This window comes from Cydia splendana, chromosome 15 (assembly GCF_910591565.1).
Source record: "Cydia splendana chromosome 15, ilCydSple1.2, whole genome shotgun sequence".
Lineage (NCBI taxonomy): Eukaryota > Metazoa > Arthropoda > Insecta > Lepidoptera > Tortricidae > Cydia > Cydia splendana.
This window is the reverse complement of record NC_085974.1, coordinates 15137488-15159035: the sequence shown is the minus strand read 5'-3', so window position 1 is coordinate 15159035 and position 21548 is coordinate 15137488. Positions and strand designations below refer to the sequence as shown.

The following is a 21548-nucleotide window of genomic DNA, read 5'->3' as shown; positions in this document are numbered from 1 at the left end:
ACCCGAGTATGTCGATGCACATGCGATATAGTGTATGCTCTTCGTCATTTATCCTCCGCAGAAAGCACCAATTAGCCTTTGTCTCATTTCGTCCGCAGTTTCACATTCCGTTTGGTTTGGTACACCGTATCTTTTACACAGCCCCACAAATTTAAATAGCCACGAGCATCTAACATTTTTATTTGAAGAATATGACATTCAATAAGTATAGTTCAATGAAAATTTAATTTCAAACATCAGACGTCTTGTCTATTTCCTGCCACGCAAGAAGGTTTGTTAGTTTGGTATTGAAGAAGTATTTATTCTTGATTTATTCTTAGTATTTCATTTTTGCAAGTTCATTTGGTGCAACTAACACAACCTACTTGTTATTTTTAATTATTTTAGGTAGTTTCCAATTATTCGAAAATAATTTTGTGAAACGTGTTAAGAAACTAAAACCTTTTTATCAGTCAAGGAAACCAGAGATATTTATAAGACGATTGCGTACTTTTGAGTGGTTGTCAATGTCACCATTTGAACTGTCGTTGTAAACAATGTTGTGGTTAGTATTATTAATATTAAGGAATAACATAACTATTTCATTCAAGTATTGAACAAGTGGAACCACTAAGAAAGCGAAAATCCTGCAATGATTCTTACCGTGCTGTAAGCAGACCTAAAAATGGTTAGATGGCAACAAATTAGCATAATTTCCTGTCGAATACTGATTGTTTACAAGTAAGTTCATTGACCCTGTCACCTGTTAGGGTTAGAACAAAGTAGTTTTTTGCGTGGATGTTTAAAAGGTCATAATTTAGAAACGGTTACCCATATTAACATAGTTTCTATGGAGAAAATATAGAGCTTAGGCTAAACTATCTCCCATTTCCGGAAAGGATCGTCGTGCCTTTCCACCCTGTATATATGGATAAATGATTTTATTATTTTTATATCATTTTGACCCATGTTCATTCACTGATATTTATGTGTTAAAATTGTTAAATATGAAACGGTGTCATCACGCCATCTAGCTGAGCATAGGCTAAAGGTGTGTGCGCCATCTATCCGAGAATGACTTTTTCTTGATTTCCGAGGCACGTTTGTGGACTTTATTCATCTTATACGAAGTTACATATGTCTTTGCTCATACTTAGCCGGCAATTATCTAAAATCGCATGCCATTTGTTGCAACGTTTGTAGAAGCCTTAAATACATATTAGCGCCACTTGCACTAATCCACTAAGCGCCACTTGCACCATCCCACTAACCGAGGGTTAACCGGTTCAACCTGAAGTTACCATGGTTACCAGTAAGAATTGACACTGGGTTAACGGTTTAACCGCTTAACCCCGGGTTAGTGGGATGGTGCAAATGCGGCTAACCCGGTTAACTGTGAGTCAAAATTGCCCCCTGCACCTTAGGTAAAAATTACAACTTGTTTTTGACACATCAATCAATATCAAAGTTGTGTTATTGACTGTCTATGTGACTGTTCATCGTGTATCGTAGTCGTAAAATATCAACAAAACTTTTTCGACGACTCAACGGTTATTAAATTAACGTGACTACGCATTGGAAACGGTTACTACACGTGACTGCAACGGTTATTACGTGCACGCGTTGAAATATTACTGAGAAATCGAAGTTAAGCACGCGCAAAGCACGTGAAAGAGGATCTCACGTTGTTTCAAACGTTTGTACGCAGTCCGGTAGCTTCAAGCTATGTTCAAACTTTGCAACTGTGTATGGTCGGATGGTTTTACAATGTCGGTATCCACTTGAGAGATTACCTAACGATGAATGGCTTTGTTATCTGTTGTTAAACCAAACCGCTAATTACCTGTGCAAAATGAAATGCAATGACAACAAAAAATTCTAAACAGATAACATCTTTACCGCTTGAAGGATAGAGTTAGGTTTACTAATGTGTTGCAGAAAGTTTTTTGACATATTTTTGTATTACATAATGTTACTTGGCAGAAATATCGTTTGGCAGAATTAACTTTCGCATATATCATTTAGCATACAATCACTTCTAATCATCATAATCATAATCATTTATTGCAGCCATGGTATTATTACAAGGTGTTCCTATTTAAGCCAGTACATATGTCGTAGTCAGATCGTATAATCCGCCGTATTACATTACGGCTAGCCGTTATCAAAAACAGGGGCGTTTTGAAATGCGGCGGTTCGACGATTAGCCGGATTGTCATTGCGATACGTTCTTCAATAAGGCGGCCAACGTTTAGCCGCATCGTACTACTATTTTAGATTGTAGAGTGACCAGTTCTTTCGGTCGCCCACGTAACCGGAGTTTGACAATGTTTGCAATTTAATTTATTTTTACCATGGTCCCACCGCACTACATGTGTTTCTTTTCCAAAACATTTCCTTCACAACTTAAATAGACGGAGCCCCGCAAGCGGGGCTCCTATTTCTGGGCGGTTTGCCCTTCGGGCATCTGAAGCTACCTAACGAACCTAACCTACTTACCTACCTACGCTTTTTTCCCCAAAGTGTAATGTTTTCACGGACGTCTCACTAAATCAATAGGTAGGTAGGTTAGGTTCGTTAGGTAGCTTCAGATGCCCGAAGGGCAAACCGCTCAGAAATAGGAGCCCCGCGAAGCGGGGCTCCGTCTAGTTAAGTTGCGAAAGAAATGTTTTTTGAAAAGAAACAGTCCGACGAACTCCATTTTTGATGGACACCCCAGCGTTTGTCAGGCAGCGCCACGGGTGTTAAAAATGGGAACTAAAAACTGTCAAAGCGGCGGCTAATGACTCGCTGTATTACATTACGGCTAGCCGTGTTGAAGAACGTATGGCGCCGAACACATTCCGGCGGATTCTCATTCAGCCGCATTCAATCCGGCTAATCGTTAAACCGCCGCATTTCAAAACGCCCCTGTTTTTGAAAACGGCTAGCCGTAATGTAATACGGCGGATTATACGATCCGACTGCGACACATACATGGACCCTACTAGGGCGTGGCAATATTTAAAACTATAACTAATCTAAGACTAAGTTGTAACAAACGTAGGATAAAGATAGAATATAACATATTCGGACAATACACATAATAATTATAACAGTTGAGCATCGTCTTTACTAGTATTTGGGCTAACTGTCCATGAACTCTTGTAGAGTATATGGACATTCAATTGTTAGGTAAGATTTTAGTTTGTTTACGAAGGTTGGGTAGTTGGTTATGTTCTTTATGTTCTGAGGTATACGGTTATATATTTTAATTGACATTGAGTAGGGGCCTCTGTTAAACATTTTCAGGTTGGCGGGGATAGCTTGGACTAGTTTGTTACGATGGCGTAGATTATGGATTGGCGGGTTGGGATTTTCAGGATTGTCAAATATTTTTTTATATTTTCGCACAAACTTGCAGGTCTCCAGTATGTATAGTGATGTGAGGGTGAGTATATTTAATTTTGAGAAGTATGGTCTGCAACTTACGTCGTTTCTTATGTTACAGATAACCCTTATACATCTTTTTTGCAGGAGAAATAAATTGTTGATATTTACACTATTGCCCCACAAAATTATTCCATACTGGAGCCAAGATTGGGCAAAAGCATGATATGCGCAGGTAGCGGTCTTTATGTTTGTATTTATAAGTATTTGTCTAAGGGCATAGGCAAATCTCGACAACTTAGTAGAAATTTTTTCAATATGGGCTTTCCAATTAACATTTTCATCGATATTAAATCCGAGGAGGGAGCAAGTGTTTGTAAGTTGTAGTTTGTCATTTCGGTAGGTATAATTAATTTCTAAGGCTAATCTCTGATGTGGTCTGAATTGAATTAGGTTAGTTTTTAGTTCGCAGAGTTTTAAAATCCAGAACCATATTTTGGCATACTGTTGATGTTCATAATAGTCTTTTAAAGTTTTTAAACGAATATTGTTTTCGCAGATAAATGTATTGCATAATATTTAGGTAGCATAAAGTTATCAATTTGAGTCTTCGTCTACGAGGAATGGTGTTCAAGATTTAATAAAACTACCCTTTGTCCTTCGACGGGTCTCAAACTATTTGCATACCAAGTTCCATCTAAATCACTTTAGCGGTTAACGCGTGAAGAGGTAACATACAGACGGATAGAGTTATGATGGAATTGCTGTTTGCTAGTTGTTAAAGTATGTTTATAAGATAATATAATCAGTACCTAACTATAAGGTCCGTCGGGTAAAGATATTATGAAATGAATTTCATAATCTACTGACAGGTATCTCAATGTTATGCTCTATCTAACCTAATCTATTTTTTTTAGCATTTGTTCGTTTTTGTTGAGGTCGCAGTTCTAACCTAACCTACTTTGATTGCAGCCGTTCGTTTTTGTATGAGGTCGCAGTTCTAACCTAACCTAACCTACTTTTCTGGCAGCTATTCGTTTATGTAGGGGATCGCAGTTCTAACCTAACCTAACCTATTTTTCCAGCAGCCGTTCGTGTTTTTATAGGAGGCCGCAGTTCCAACCTCATATAAGCTTCTTTTCTGGCACAGGTTCAATTTTGTTGGGGTCACAGTTCTTACTTAACTTAACCCACTTTTCTGCTAGCAGAAAATATCACTATGCCATAATAAGAGAATGCTGCAGGATGATTATGGTAGATAAAATTAATTATGCTATACTAAAGTCGGCGAAAGTAACCTTCTGCTAAATAATATGCTGCAAAATGTATTGTTTGCGTAGTAATAGTAATGCCAAGCAATAGTTATGCAAAATTATCATTCGACTAAAAATGTTTCTGCGATACATGTTATGCGAAGTGTATTTCTTGACAAACAATATTATGCCAGATGAGGGGAACCCATAGAGTTAAATTACAATAGCAGAAAGCTATTTTAATTTAGAGATATTTGCAATTTTTTGAAGAGAAAGCTTCTTTAGCGGCGCTGTGCAGTTTTTGTGATGGGGAAAAAATGTTAAACTCGTAACAGGTGTCACGTGACCGTAAGACGTAAGACGGACACGTGAACTGATCGAAAAACTGTTACAATGAGTTTTTCTGTATTGATTTAAATGCCATCTAGTGGGTTTCCCTCTAACTGGTACTATAATCGAGTACTAACAGTGATGTGCTTAGGGGTTTCAAGTAATGCGACGAAATAACGCTAGATGGCCTAGTCATTGAGCCTAGGCTAGTCATTGAGTTTTCACTTCTGCCGGCACTCCCGGAGTGCAACCCATTGTTTTTTTTCAAACTATTCCGCTTCTAAAGTTAAGTATGCAAATGCCCAATAATATGATTGAATGTATACTCTTTTCTTACTAAACCTGCATAGTTAAAACAAAAAAAAAATGTGTAATAAAACAACCTTTGACAACTGTATTGGGCCAAGGAACCACTTCGTAAAAATTGGCTGTTCATCTTTTTTTATTTGCTCTGGATACCTAGTTAGTCAGTTGCAAGCCACTTGTCAACTATTGTTAGACAGTAGTATAAATTCTGTGCTTCTGCGTTGTGTTAAGGATGACTCACGCTAGACCGGGCCGGGGCCGGGCCGGAGCTTCCGGCGCTACGTTTTCTATGGTAAGCACCACGTGATACCCAATCAGCCGTCATAGAAAAGGACATGTCGGACGCCTCGACCCGGGCCCGGCCCGGTCTAGCGTGAGTCATCCTTTAATTGTATAACGGACACTACAGATTCTAGCACTCAAAATTTTTATTTCCGCACCCACAACGCCCTCCACAACTTTTTTAATTTAGCTCAATTATGAATGAAAAAATTGGATCCCATTCTCAGCACTGGCAGGGGCCCAACTCTTAATTAAATCTGGTACAGTTCTAGTGATGAAAAAGGGGTCAGAAATTTTGCCGTTTTTATAAAATTAAAGGTCTTAAACTATGTGCTTTATTAAAATACATACACCCTTTTAAAGGTAAGGTAGTATACGGCTTGACATAAATCTGATCATTGGTTATTGTAATTGTGGCCTTAAAATTAATTGCGGGTTATTTTTTGGTAGCTTATGTATAAATTATTTCTATTTGGGGACACCATTCGGTTCAGAGACAACTTTTAATACAGATTGAAAAGGTTGACTGGTAGAGAATGCCGTGTAGCATTAAGTCCGCCTTTTGTCACTGTATATTTTTTACTGTGTTTATTGCACAAAAAAAAAAAAAAAAAAAAAAAAAATAAAGTGACATTCGAATGACGATAACTGCTAAGACGTTGAAACGGGAGCTGTAACTGTAAATTTCCTTTATAAAATGAGTGACGTTCTTAACTGCATTACTGTCGAGACTACAACGCTCAAACCTTCACTCATTGTATAAAGGAAATTGATATTGACAATTTAACAGGCCCGGTGTCAACGCCGGCGCCGCAGCAGTAACGTTACAACCGTACAGATCTTCTTCTTCTTCCTCGCGTTATCCCGGCATTTTTGCCACGGCTCATGGGAGCCTGGGGTCCGCTTGACAACTAATCCCATGATTTGACGTAGGCACTAGTTTTTACGAAAGCGACTGCCATCTGACCTTCCAACCCAGAGGGGAAACTAGGCCTTATTTGGGATTAGTCCGGTTTCCTCACGATGTTTTCCTTCACCGAAAAGCGACTGGTAAATATCAAATGATATTTCGTACATAAGTTCCGAAAAACTCAATTGGTACGAGCCGGGGTTTGAACCCGCGACCTCCAGATTGCAAGTCGCACGCTCTTACCGCTAGGCCACCAGCGCTTCTACACCGTACAGATGTAGAGCATAATTGTTTTCCATCGTACTTTCTCGGAATCGTTCGTATTTGTCAATGCTACTTCGGTCAACCTCAGTAGTTTTTGTACCGAAACTGACTGAAATAACAAGACACGTTCGTACGTTTCCGTGAAAATACGATGGAAAATAATTATGCACTGCTGTGGCCGTGATCGGTCAGGAGAAGAGAGAGAGAGAGAGAGACTTGTTTGTACGATACATGAGTGTACTCTCTGTAGAACTAATTATCTTCAAGTTCTATTTTCATAACAAGCACCAATTAAAACGCAACGGGTTTTAATATTGAAACTTTTGACGAGAATTTAAATAGGACTCGGACCCGTCGAAACACAATGACGTCGCTAACGAGCTTAATTCAGCTTTACAGGAATGATACGATGTCATCCCGCCTTCGGATCTCAAAAACTTTCGCTGACGTGGAGTTGGGAAAGTAGGGTTATTGTTATTACCCTATTGGTCTTGACATCGTTGGTGAAATAATCGCTAATAGAATTGGTCATAATATAATAAATTAACATACTTAATATAATAAAAATAAAATAACCCGCCCCTCCTTATTTAATACAGTCAGAAAAGACCGGTAGTCTATCTCGCGGCGAGATACTGTCGCGCCAATCATGTGCTAGGACTACTGGTTGTTCAAATGTGTTAAAAAAATGAATTGAATTAGTTCACGACTATTGTTTCAAGTTGAAAGCTTAGTACTAAAACTGATGTTACATCTGAGTACTAATATGACGGTATCGTAAAAGGGTCATTCCAAATCTCATTCCCCTGACCATACCCATTCGCAAATTCCCAGGAGATCGTACTACTTACTTACTTGGTTGGTGCGATGACCCAAAATGAGTCTTGGCCTCCAACACAAGAGCACGCCACTTTGCTCGGTCCAGACCGGTATCCCGCCAGCTTTCGCTGACGCCGAGCTCACGGAGATCTGCCTCCACTCTATCTGCCCAACGTTATTTAGGATGACCTACAGGACAGCATCCAGTTGGTCGACCCAAGTAGGCCCTTTTGGCTGCCCGATCTTCACCCATCCTTTCGAGGTGGCCAAGCCAGCGGAGACGATGCGCTTTGGTCTCACCTATTATATTCGGCTCGGCTATCAGATGTTCTATTTCGGCATTCTTAAGAATGCCCAGGAGATCGTATGGCATGTTTTTAGAAAATAGGCAATTACATCAGATATTTGCATCTCATTTTTGGTGACTGTGTAACCCGTGCCAAGTTCCATCTACAACCAAAATTGGTTAGCGGAATCTCTTGGGAATTTGAGAATAGGTATAGCCAGGGGAATGAGATTGGTTGAGGAATGACCCTAAACAATCGACCTATCGAAGCAAGGACTTAAGGTCAACTAGGAATGTACTTTAAATACGTAGTTGAAATTGTATTTACCTATGTACGAGTACCAAATATTTGTTAGACGATGTATAAATATTATTGAATGAATATGAATTCGGAAAGCAATGTAGTTGATGAAAACATATTTTTATTGGTATCTCTTCTATTTCACTTTTTTTTTAGATTGCAATCCCATTTTTAATAATTTGCACGAATATTATATTTCCCACGAGATTTTCTCATTTTCAGCTTGGTAAGATTAAATTAGATCCTTAATAAATCCAATTTCAAAATATCTGCAAAAACTTGTTGCGGGTTTGAAACCCTACCGACTGCGCCACTATTGTAAGTATAAAAATTAAACACCAATCATTATTTATAACTCGTGTTTTGTCTAATAAACGATTATCTTATCTTATCCTAATATCCTCGTAAGACCCAAGGCAGTTTTTACGCTTTTGAATTTGGAACTTTCTTTTATTTCTAGAGTCAGTCCGTGAAAAGTCTGCAGCGATTTTGATAGCCCACGCAGTGCAAGTGTCATTTTAAACGTCAAACTTCTATGAAATTATGACGTATAAATAACACTCACACTGCGTGGGCTATCAAATCTGTGTGCGACTCTATAAGAGTTCATAAATTTTATTTGTACTTGTAGTACGCGGGGACTTACGAGGCTATAGCATCTCACAGTACTAACACTGGCACAAATTACCCCCAATGAAATTTAAATCATTATTAAATGGAACAGTGTCTTTTGTTTTGTTTCATTCGATATTCAAACGACACAAATTAAATTATCACTATCTACACCTTATAAAACTAAGTCCCTCGCCGCGTCTGTCTGTTTGTGTGTTTGTATGTTCACGTTAAACTCAAAAACTACTGAACGGATTTTCATGCTTTTTTCACCTATCATATAGGGTGATTCTTGAGGAAGGATTAGGTGTATAATTTGTTAACCTGTGCGAAGCCAGGGCGGGTCGCCAGGATTTTATAATACCATTGATTCTGACTGGCATTTATTTTTGTACAGTGAGCCGTGAATAATTTCCTTAACCTGACAACTTAGTGAACTCTTTTAATATATAAGACGGACTGTACGTTTGTTTGCCTTAGTCGTGTTATAAAAAAATCTCGCCAGTGCCCGGAAAGCCAATGGAATGCACTACCAATAGTGTGAATGAACGAATCACGAATAAAATATGCGTGGGAGTACTTTCCGCCGCGTGTACCCATATCATACGTCGAAGTAATGTAAACCTTTTAAGCTGTATTATAATGGTAGTGCAACATTGTAGATATTTAATATCGATTGATATTCTAATATATGGCGATGACGTCAAAGGTTTTGATTGCATCTAATGCAATTTGTTAATAAATATGTCAGGTTTGACTTGAATATCTACTTCTCAGCCAAGAGAATAATGCGATGCTTAGAAACAACTTACATAACATGCGGTTCAACTTATCAAATACCTAGTTTGTCCATTTTGTACACTTACACAGTTTATATTTCACAAGTAATGGCTACAAAGAAAAAAAACCGGCCAAGTGCGAGTCGGACTCGCGCACGAGGAGTTTCGTATACCATTACGTAAAAAACGGCAAAAAAAACACTTTTGTTATATGGGAGCTCCACTTAAATATTAATTTTATTCTGTTTTTAGTATTTGTTATTATAGCAGCAACAGAAATACATCATCTGTGAAAATTCCAACTGCCTAGCTATCACGGTTCATGAGATACAGCCTGGTGATAGGCAGACAGAATGATGGACAGCGGAGTCTTAGTAATATTAGGGTCCCGTTTTTACCTTTTGGGTATGGAACCCTAAAAAATAATGACGACGAGGAGAGGTTCAACGATGGTTAAACAAGATAAACGTACTTGTTACGTCCATACGTATAAATGTTCCGCAATACAGATTTCCCCTGAATGTATAGAAGCCCGAATTAGCTTTATCCACTTCAAGGGGCAAAGGTAAAACCATTAATCTTACATCATTATATTAGCTGAAAAATGTTCGCTGGCTGGACGAAGGGCTACTCCAAATAATATATAAGACGACCGTTTTCCTGCGAAATTGTTGGCCCTTCTCGTTGTTGGAGGGTTCGGATCATATTCATTCACAAATACTTATGTATTAAAAACATTTCGCACACAGTCATCATAGTAAATCATTTATTGTGACGACATCGATTAAGAAAATGAGAGCAAAAATTACAAGCAGGAATGATAACGATTATAAGGGCTGATTTAGACGGCGCGCAAACTCGTATGCGATTTTAGTTACATTGCGGACTGTTGATTACGTCCAATTCAACCGACCGATCAAAACCCGCAATGTAATGAAACTCGTATGCGAGTTCTCACATCGTCTAAATGGGCCCTAAGGGTTCATTTAGATGGTACGAAAGCTCGAATGCGAGTTTCATTACATTGCGGTGTGTGATCGGATGTAGCCTCAATAAACTGCAATGTAACGTCTAAAGTGCCGTCTAAATGAGCCCTTACGATTAGCAGCTAAGCAACAACAGGCTTAAATTCTACACACACCGAGTTGTCTTATTTATGGAATACCTAATGTGACAATACCAGGAGGTCATTGCTGTTGGTTACTTGTTTCTGACGCCACAGGTACTTAAGGCCGCTTGGGCGCCCGGTGTTTTCACCGTACAACTGTCCGGGTTTGGCGACGATGTCTTGTTTTCTTGGCTGCAGCTGTCGGTAGCCACATACAAAACTGGACGTAGTCGTGTACCACGGCCTGTTATCCGGCGAAAACATCGGACGTCTACAAGCGGCCTAACGGTAATTATATAAAGTGAACAGAAGCATGAACATGATGGCGTTTGTAGTACAGTCGCCATCAGATATATCGGAGCGGCCAAGGTATTCACAAAATCTGGCGGCTTAGCACGGTCGCGTTTTTATCCCTTGTCACCATGCCTGTCACGTTCTAACAAGTATGTAAGTGCGAAAGGGACGCGCATAGTGATAGTCGATAAAAATGGAACCGTGCTGAGCCCGCTGAACACGCACTCTAACGCCTTGACAATGGAGGCTTGTTCAGATATTTGTGAGCACCTTGGCCGCTCCGATATATCTGATGGCGACTGTACAAACAGCAACACTCTTAACTGACCATCGGTAGACCTTATGCCTTTAGTAATAAGGTTTAAGGTGTAGAGAAGTTATGTCCCTGCCCTTTGCCCTGCCATCAGCCTTTATTGTAAACCACCTGCCGCACCTGCGTCCCATTTCCAATGACACGGATCAGAAAGATGAGCGCGAATATAATTGGCACTGTTGGCACTACGTAGGTAAGTTATAGACCGCTTATAGCAAGTCTGATATCAATTTATGGGTAGGTTACACTAATACTTATTTTCATACTCAAATGCAAATAATTTATGTTATTACTTACGTATTAGGCACATTCCTCATAGCCTTATGCCTCACAAAAACTGCGACCAGCGTCCCATTGCCAACAACACCAATCACAAAGATGAGCGCGAATATGGTCGGCACTATGTAAGTCTCAGGCCGTTGGTAGTAGGGCTGGTAGGGCTCTGAGCCGTTCATCAGCTCTTCCATGGATATGTTGTAGTCTTCCATGGTGCATGTTATCTGGAACAAGGAGAATTGTATTGTTATTTTGTAATTTCTCTCTTTTATTGTGTTGGTTAATGTAATCTGTGTTTAACGTGTGTGTTGTCACTCGTTTAGTTTTAGTTTAGGTGTAGCTTAGTTTTAAGTCAGGTACCCACTGAAAATCAGCGTCATGGCTTGCCGTGGCATTATGCTGAGTGGGGATCCTGTTTAGCATCTAGTTTGTGTAATTTGTGTGTTGTATGTGTTATTTTTTATACTCAATTAAGATGTTAAATAAATGTATTTCTTCTTTTTCTTAATTTTATACTCGTAGTAAGAGGGGGCATGGAGCCAGGAAATTAGAAGGCAACAAAAGATATGACGCATCGCCGTAACTTGCGACAGAAGATATGGCCGTCCGCGGGTTTTTCTCTCAATTACTCGGAAAAATACTTATTTTGCTAATCACATACCCTCGGCAATGTCACAAGCTATATTATTTATACAGACAGGTCATACCCATAACACATTTAAATCAAATTCTTAACTTTTTATTTTACATAGTATTATTCAAACTCGATGGGTACCTAGGTTGACAGGTGACCTCCATATAATTTATAACATAAAAATGCCAAATTTGCCAAAATTATATTGAAATCACTCCAGTCATGCATCGTACCCATCGAATTTGAAAAAATACTATACTATCGGTCAAAAGTGACGTTTCTTCAAACAAAAACGTCAGTATTTTAACAAAATAAATTCTGCAATAGATGACATATCGCATTTCTGCCATGAACTTTTGAAAGTGTCCTTAAACGGCTTAAACGAACCAATTTAGCATTCCCTCGGCGCTAAAACTTTTATCAAGTGTTTGGCCAATTACAGTGTATTTTAGCGTTAAAATTTAAATGTTTATTGGTAGTTATTTATTTATTTATCGTATGGCATTATACACTGTGTTTTTAAATATTAACATGCATATCATAACTTAAATTTAGCATTCCGTAAGTAGTCGATAGCGTCGCTCGTGAGGTCTTTGAAATCCATGGGTGACCCGTCATACTTGGTTATGGGGCATTCGAAAACCATGTGGTGCACGGTTTGTTTAGGGTCTCCGCAGTCGCATTTCTCAGCGTCAGTCCAGCCCCATTTTTTACGCAGGTAGGCGCAGTGACCTATTCCGGTTCTTATACGGTTTAAAGAACACCAGATACGACGGGCCTCTTTGAAACCACGCGGGAATTTACGGGGATCGAGGTGAAATAGATCTGCGGTTTCGTCTTTTGCTGCCCACTCCTCTATCCAGGCGGTTTGGACGTTCCAATCAGTCGAGGGCTCGTGCACGAGTAAGGCTGGTGGATTTCGGGACTTAAGTCTTGGCGATCTGAAAGTTCTTAAGTCTGTATTAATGGGCAGGTCGGGCCTTGCACGAATTTTGTCGACTTCTTTTTGGAGGTGTTGGCGGCGTCGGAGGTGTGGTGGGGCAATGCTGCTGAGAGCCTATTATTTAAGAGTAGTATTATTTAACGATAAGCCATGGGAGCGATAAAATGGGAAGCTGGTTCTAAAAAAATATATATTTGGGGATAATATTATTATTTAGATATCATTCATAACTCAGGAAGAAATATCAGTGAATCTAAGAGTCTTTATTAAGCGTTACCCTCACGATTTTTTTCCATATTTTTCAGACCCATATTTCGAAAGTTCTTTTCTTTCAGAGCGATTATTTCCGAACAACTTCACTATGATTAATGTTGAATAAAAATGATTTTTGAAGACCTCTATTGGTTTTAAAAGACCCATCCAACTGTACCCCAAACCATAGGGTTGTAGCGGAAAAAAAGCGTCCCCATTTCACGTGACATACCTACAGATGTATTGAATAATTGTTTTCCATCGTATTTTCTCAGAAACGTTCGTATTTGTCATGCTACTTCAGTCAGCCTAAGTACTTTTTGTACTGAGACTGACTGAAATAGACTGACTGAAACACGTTCGTACTTTTCCGTGAAAATACGATGGAAAATAATTGATGAAGATGATGATGTTCTCCTAACCGGTTTCGGCCACAGGGACTGTGTGCTCTGGAGAAGACAATTTTTAACTTGTGTTATTAGAGTGTAGCTGATCCACTCTCTGGTGCGCCCTTAGGTGGCTCACATACCCTATCTTCTTGTTAAATACTCGAGCGCATTTTGGGCAAGTCAGCGCAACAATATATAGTTGGAAAATAATTATACACCACATCGGTATCAAATTTTAAATACAGAATCGGCCTAGTACTATAAAACGGGTTTCGTGTTGTCGTACATTTTACGGTTTCCTAGATGTAGTCGTAAAATGGGCCGACTTTTAAAAATGGCTACTGTGTTTTCCTAGGGATTTATTGAACTGATGTTTTTTTAGGCACGGGCTGATTTTTCTATTTTAAACGAATATTTTGAAACGTTAGTAGTCTTCTTTGGCCACTAACGGCGGATATCAACGTCAAGATATATTTTAAATTCATAATATAAATGTAGTGCAAAATTGTTTTCGTATTTGTCATGCTACTTCAGTCAATCTGAGTACTTGTTGTACCGAGACTGACTGAAATAACAAGACACGTTTGTTCCGTGAAAATACGATGGAAAATAATCATGCACTACAACTGCACGCGATATAATCTGTTTGAATGGTTTTATTTCTGTACCTGCCAGCTAACTGAGTATGATTACAAAATCATTCTAATATTGGTTTGATTTCAGTGCACGTTTGAATTGGCCTGAGAGTGTTGCATTATAATGCAACTGATTATTGTATAAAATATTGCTTATGCTGTAGCTAAGCGCAGCAGTCGGCCTCGGCTTGTATTCGGAGGCTTTTTCTAAAGCACCAATAGCTGTGCACCACATATTATGTTGTATCGCGTCGCGACCAATGAGAGGCGCCAAATTTCAAAAACTATTTTAGTAACTGATCGAATATTTCAAATCACTCTTTCATCACTACCACCACTTTCTGCACTTAACCATTTTGGCAAGAACCCTTTGTAAGCCAGTACATATTGGAAGAATATCTGATCAGTTTACTACAAATCGAAGCTTTTTATTTGAGTCGTCGTGATTCTGACCTGCACGGCGGCTTCAGAGTTATTTTCGCATTTATAATATAGTAGTAGGGATGAAAAAAAACGTAACTTACATAGAAAAACCAGTTAGCCAAATGTACTAATGCCAAAGAAAGGGCGCACAAAAGCAAACCACGTGAAGGGTGTGATAAGGACCGTATCATTGACTTACATCCCCCGAGGGCTTATCTTCGGGACTCGGAGGAATGTCGCATACGTGTGTACTGTGAAGGGATAGGGACGTACAGATTACTTAGTAGATGGAGCAAGGATAAGAGCGGTATAGCGTTGGGCTAGGACCACATTAGCACCCCGCGGTGCTAATGTGGTAATAATGCGGTGCGGAGGTGCCCGTCAAGATGCATTGATACCGGTATTATACTTGCCACCGTGCACCAAGTGACGAGTCGGGCAATAAATGTCAGTACCTATTATGCACTAATGCGAATCCCGGTCTATAAGACCGTGCGAGTTACGAGTGCGAAAGAGATAACATGATTCCGATGATTTACGACCTGGATCGCCACTTATTTTTGCGGCAAGTATAGTACGCCCTACGAACCATGTGGCGCGATGTGGGTACAGAATAGATGTGCAATGTGCGACGTGCGTGTTGAAGTTTCCAAAAAGTTGGAAAAGTTCTCAGAAATTTCAGGAAAATTTTACAGGAAGCAAAGGAAACGTTCATTTTGGAAATGGAAAATTTCGATTCCCATACATATTAAGCTTAAGTATTTACTTAAATTAATAAGATAAAAAATAATGAGTAACAGGAACGTAAAACAAAAAAAAACTGTGAGACGATGTTATTTTGAATTAACTAGGAATCTGCGTATCCAATATTTAAAATACTCTCTAAGGGAGGGAAGTCTATGCTAAGGATAGAAATCCTTTGTATTATTATATGGAGGAGAAAGTTATTTGGCTGTAAGAAAAGGTATTCTGTGGAAATCCTTCGTTCAGTGACTCGCCTCGGGGTGGCTTTTGGCAATTTTGTTTTTGCCCGATTGTGCTACGAAATGCTCATAGGTTTATTACACTTCAATAGTGTGTATAAAAACCCGGCAAATTCGCACATTTTTTAGGGTTCCGTACCCAAAGGGTAAAAACGGGACCCTATTACTAAGACTCCGCTGTCCGTCCGTCCATCCGTCCGTCTGTCACCAGGCTGTATCTCATGAACCGTGATAGCTAGGCAGTTGAAATTTTCACAGATGATGTATTTCTGTTGCCGCTATAACAACAAATACTAAAAAGTACGGAACCCTCGGTGGGCGAGTCTGACTCGCACTTGTCCGGTTTTTTAACAATGTTTTTTTTTCTTAAGTCCGACTCACGCTTGACTGCAGACTACTTATAGGTGTTGCTGTAATCAACACGTTAGGTAAAAAAACTATATTGTGTATTATTTTCAAAATTTATGACCCAGCAGTTTCGGAGATAAAGAATAAAATAAATGTTCATTTTTTTATTTATTTTCTTAAATAACTTCTAAGCAATTTTTCTTCAAAATTAACACGATGTAATTAGTTTGCAAAATGTTGTTTTTAACGCTGATATAATCACCTTCCAAATGTCACCTTATTTCTTGTGCAAAGTCTTGTTCAAAGTCAGTGAAGGATGAACCTGCTTACAATAACTTACAGTAAGCTTTTAGCTTATACTTAAAATATTTTCAAGACCAGAACTATAACTCTGTGTCTTTAGGTATTTAAATAAAAGTAAACAAATAATTTGTACATTTTCGTGTACCTAGTTATAACATTTATTGGTTAACCAACCAAATAAAAAATAACCATGGATCAACACCAAATCCATGGCATCAGGACTGAACAGAGCAGGAAAGGTACTAATCTACGAAAAAGGAACAAAACCGAGAGCCTGCATCGTATTTAACAAAAATATTAACTTCTTGCCTGTTACAGAACTATGCAGTGAAGATCAAGTAGCTGCCTACGTCGATCTCAAAGGGAGAGGAGCACTCAAGGTAATAGTCTGCTCCGCCTACCTGCCCGGAGAGAAGCAAGATCCCACAGAAGAACTGACTAAAGTGCTAGAGTACGCTCAGGCACAAAAGGCAGAACTTATTGTGGGATGTGACGCCAACGCCCACCACACCATCTGGGGGAGCACTGGAATTAACAAAAGGGGTGAGTTACTATCCCAATTCATCTTTACTAATTGTCTGCACTTGTTGAATAAGGGCAACACGCCCACCTTCGTAACTAGGGCTAGGCAAGAAGTATTAGATATAACCTTCGCGACTGAAAAGGCGGCAAACTGCCTAGCCGACTGGCGGGTCAGTAGCGAAAACTCAATGTCGGACCACAGACATATTTTGTTCAGTGTTAAAGGCTCTCTAGGTAGGGAACCACTTACACGCAGAAATCCAAAAGAAACGTCATGGGAAGCCTATAAGGCAGACCTCGAAAACCGTCTAAAGGATGTCCCAAAATATGTAAAAACACAAGACTCTCTCAACATGGCAGTTAACTTAATATCAGAAGGCATACGTAGGGCCTACGAACAAGCCTGCCCGCTGAAAGAGGCAAAAACTACTAACACAACGACGTGGTGGAATAAAAAGCTAGAAAACCTTCGCAGGTCCACACGTCGCATATTCAATCACTCGACCACTCCGAATGGGTGGGAAAGGTATGGTAAAGCGTTGACTGAATATAATAAACAAATCAGGAAAGCAAAAAGAAGGTCATGGAGAAGGTTCTGTGAAGAGATTGCCCAAACTCATAAAGGTGCGAGAATTCACAAAATACTCTCCAAGACACCAACCAACTATCTTGGTCTTCTCAAAAGACCAGATGGCTCATTTACGAACACAGAAGAGGAAACTCTGGACTTGCTCAGAGGCACCCACTTCCCCGGTTCGTACTCAACCAGTAATACACAACTATGCGCCCAAAGGAACCCTCGAATCCATAGGGTACGCAATACCGACTGGAATTTGGCAACTAACATCTTTAGACCAAACAAAATTAAATGGGCATTAGGAAAATTCAAACCATTTAAATCAGCGGGAGAAGATGGAGTGTTTCCGGCGCTCTTACAGCAGGGACAAGACCTCCTCCTCCCGCATCTGGCCAGAATATTCCGAGCAAGCTTCGCGTGGGGAATTATACCAGATAAATGGACTCGGGTCAAGGTACGCTTTATACCAAAGGCAGGGAAAAAGGACTACTCACAGCCTAAATCCTTCAGACCAATTAGTCTAACATCGTTCTTACTTAAAACGATGGAAAGAATCATTGATCAGCACATTAGAGCCAATTACCTTGTGGAAAGACCACTAAGTGTAAACCAACATGCTTACCAAAAGGGAAAATCTACGGAGACTGCCCTACTTGACCTGGTTGACAAGGTGCAGAAAACCCTAGAGGATAAGCAAACCGCTCTATGTGCGTTCCTTGATGTCGAGGGTGCTTTCGACAATACGCCCACAGAGACCATACTCAATGGTATGAAATCAAAGGGAGTAGACGAAACCACCACCAGATGGGTACATAGCATGCTCTCGAATAGAGTAGCCACTCTAACCCTCAACACTGTAGAGCATGAATTTTATACCACAAAAGGGTGCCCACAAGGAGGCGTTCTATCCCCACTCTTATGGACCCTAGCAGTGGATCAACTTCTTGCAATTATGTCAGGCCAAGACTATGACACACAAGGATATGCCGACGACCTTGTAGTCATCATCAAAGGCCCATGCCTCCACACGATATCCAACCTAATGCAAGGAGCTCTAAACACCATATTCAAATGGTGTCGAGAAAATGACTTGTCCATTAATCCGAGCAAGACCGTGATAGTACCATTCACACGAAAACGCAAGCTCGAAAAGCTCACAGAACCAAGACTTAATGGACAAATAATATCATTCTCAGACGAGGTCAAGTACCTGGGGGTCACCTTCGACCAAAAGTTAACTTGGAACCCTCACCTGAGGAACATCATACAAAAAGCAAAAATGGCCATGTGGTCATGCTGTCGCATGGCAGGAGCGAGATGGGGCATAAGACCCAAAATTGCTATGTGGTTATACACAGCTGTAGTGAGGCCAATTATCACCTACGCTTCCGCAGTCTGGTGTAACAAAACCAACCAAAAGACGGCAATAGACACATTAAACAGCCTGCAACGCACGGCTTGTTTAACAGCAACAGGCGCCTTCTCCTCGACACCGGGAGCGGCCCTAGATGCACTGCTGGATATTATACCACTCCACTTGCAGGTGCAAAAGGAGGCCAAGCAGTGCGTCTACAGAATCTGCACGCTAAACAGGCCAAAATGGCGCTCTCAAGCATTAACCAAACTAAAGGCCTGGGTTTTTGAAAATAGAACCCTTAGCATGCCCACAGATGACACGCACACTCAATGTCACTTTACCAAACTGTACACAGTAGAAATACCTCCTAGAGACAAATGGACTAACGACCAAATGTTCGTCGAAGAGGGAAGCCTTATTTGGTATACGGATGGTTCCAAGAAAGGCAATGATGTAGGATGTGGGATCTATGGTGAGAGACCTAAGCTCAGAGCTAGCGTCAGCATGGGCACACAGGCCTCAATCTTCCAGGCAGAAGTCTTCGCCATCAACAAATGTGCGGAGATCAACCTGGATAGAAACCTAAGACACCAGCATATCTACATCAACTCAGACAGCCAGGCTGCTCTGCTGGCACTAGAATCTCTTGAGTCAAACTCAAAACTAGTCCAGAACTGTAAATCAAACCCAAATGCACTGGCTTATTCCAACAAAGTCATACTTAGATGGGTACCAGGGCACTCCGACATTAACGGAAACGAAGAAGCGGATGAACTTGCTAGAAAGGGCGCGGACACACCCCTGGTCGGCCCAGAACCGTTTTGTGGAACCACAAAACGGGATGCATATTCTCTGCTCAACAACATAGAAAAAACGAGAGCAATCGATTGGTGGAAGTTCGTAAAAGGACAAGAACACTCGAAAGCTCTAATCAAAGGGTTCAACAGCAAAACTGCTAAGGAGCTTCTAGGGCTCAAAAGACACAAAACTTGTGCGGTGACTAGAATTTTGACTGGACACTGCAAGTTGAACAAACACATGTTTCAAATAGGGAAAAAACAAGATGCGACATGCAGGTTCTGCCAAGAGTCAGAGGAGACTGCTATGCACATCCTCTGCTCCTGCGGACCACTAATGTCCAAAAGAAGTACCTACCTAGGGCGACATATACTGGAACCCTATGAGGTACAGAGCATTACGGCCCAAAGAATCTGGAATTTCCTGGATTCAACGGGCATTAGTAATGAACTTTAAAGGGCCGTCACAATAGATCACAGCTTGGTCGAAGCGACAGTCAAAGGCCCACATAAACATAATAATAATAATAATAGGCGTAGGGATGTGAATAGGCGTAGGGATGTGAATAGGCGTAGGGATGTGACGACCCCATCGCCCGCTGGTTTTACCAGTGCAATCAGTCAACGCAGGGCAGCTTGTGGCGAGCTGTTGGGGATTAGCGACCTCACGTACCCGAGTGCTCCTGGAGAGTTCTGTTACCCGCAAGGAGGGTGGGTGGGACAGGATTCTCTGCCTCTGGCTTGCCTTAGCCGGCCGGCCAGAGTGGAGTCGTTAGAGCTATAAGCTCCAGGGGTGGAAGTGAAATATGCATAAGACGCGAGTTGGCACAGTGGCTGTTAACAGCCACTGGGTAGAAAGCGGCGCACACCTCTCGACACCCCTGAGCCGCTCACACCGGTGTTGCCCTTGAGCCATCCTAGATGTCGCTTTTTGTGGGGGCCCATCTTGTGAGGGCGAGTCACCGTCTGCCGGAAATAAAATTGCATACCGTTTTATTAGGCAGGCGTCCGGTTTTTTACCCCATAGCTCAGTTCTTAGTCCATCGCTTTCACCCAATAACCTAGTTCATTTTAGATTCCATCAACTCTCAATAGTCCTTACATCCTGGCGGGTGCTGCCTCTGCGTGCGTCCCATGACACGGGCAAGGGCAGCCTCCGCTCGGTGTACCCCTTACATTTCATTAAAGTGTCAAAAGGGCCTCTACGTGTTGGCTTCGGCTCCGCGCACGCCTCCCAAAGGTCCGGAACACCATTGTTCCGTGATGGGAAAGACATACAAAATATAATAATAATAACCAACCAAATACAAAACCGTCTGGATCTGTCACTGAACGACCTGACGTTAACCTACATTATTTGATCGTGTAATGTTTTCATCTACCCTCAAGTGGCTTAAGGAGCCATTTGAGGGCAGATTTTGTTTACTTTTATTTAAATACCTAAAGTTACAGACTTTACATTTAAAATGCTACAATATTCAGTGAAATCTGTAAAAAAATTGCAATTACTTTACTTTGTGGCCGTGCGCTACACACGCCGATGGAGTTAGATTCCGTCAGAGACAAGTTATCACTACACCTTAAAATCGATTGCAAGATTTGAAGCACACATATATGTATGTATATACAAAGAAGATACGGGGTCAAGCTAAATAAAACCGTTTAATAAAACCATAGTCTAATAAAACATGGTCTTCCATTCCCAGAGTGACACGGGCCTACGTCACAACAACATGGCCGCTATATATAGCGCTATCGCATATTATCATATAGCGCTGTCGCATGATGACGTAGGCCCGTGTCAGTTAGGTGACCTAGAAAAGACGGGAATGGAGTACCAGGCGGAGTATATTATTATACCATGAATAAAACAAAGTCCCCTGCCGCGTCTCTCCGTTTGTGTG

At 40.6% G+C, this 21548-nt stretch overlaps 1 protein-coding gene across 2 annotated transcripts in view; it reads right to left on the bottom strand.

Annotated features, from left to right (window-relative positions):
* Positions 1-21548, bottom strand: part of LOC134797750 (neuropeptide CCHamide-1 receptor-like) — a 254313-nt gene that overhangs the window by 101659 nt on the left and 131106 nt on the right. Inside the window, exon 2 of one of the 2 annotated variants that reach the window (XM_063770109.1) lies at positions 11503-11705. In XM_063770109.1, the coding sequence (XP_063626179.1) occupies positions 11503-11693 (191 nt within the window). In that variant the 5' untranslated portion in view covers positions 11694-11705. Of the gene's footprint in view, positions 1-11502; positions 11738-21548 lie in introns of those variants that run through there. The other variant, XM_063770110.1, reaches the window with a different exon arrangement.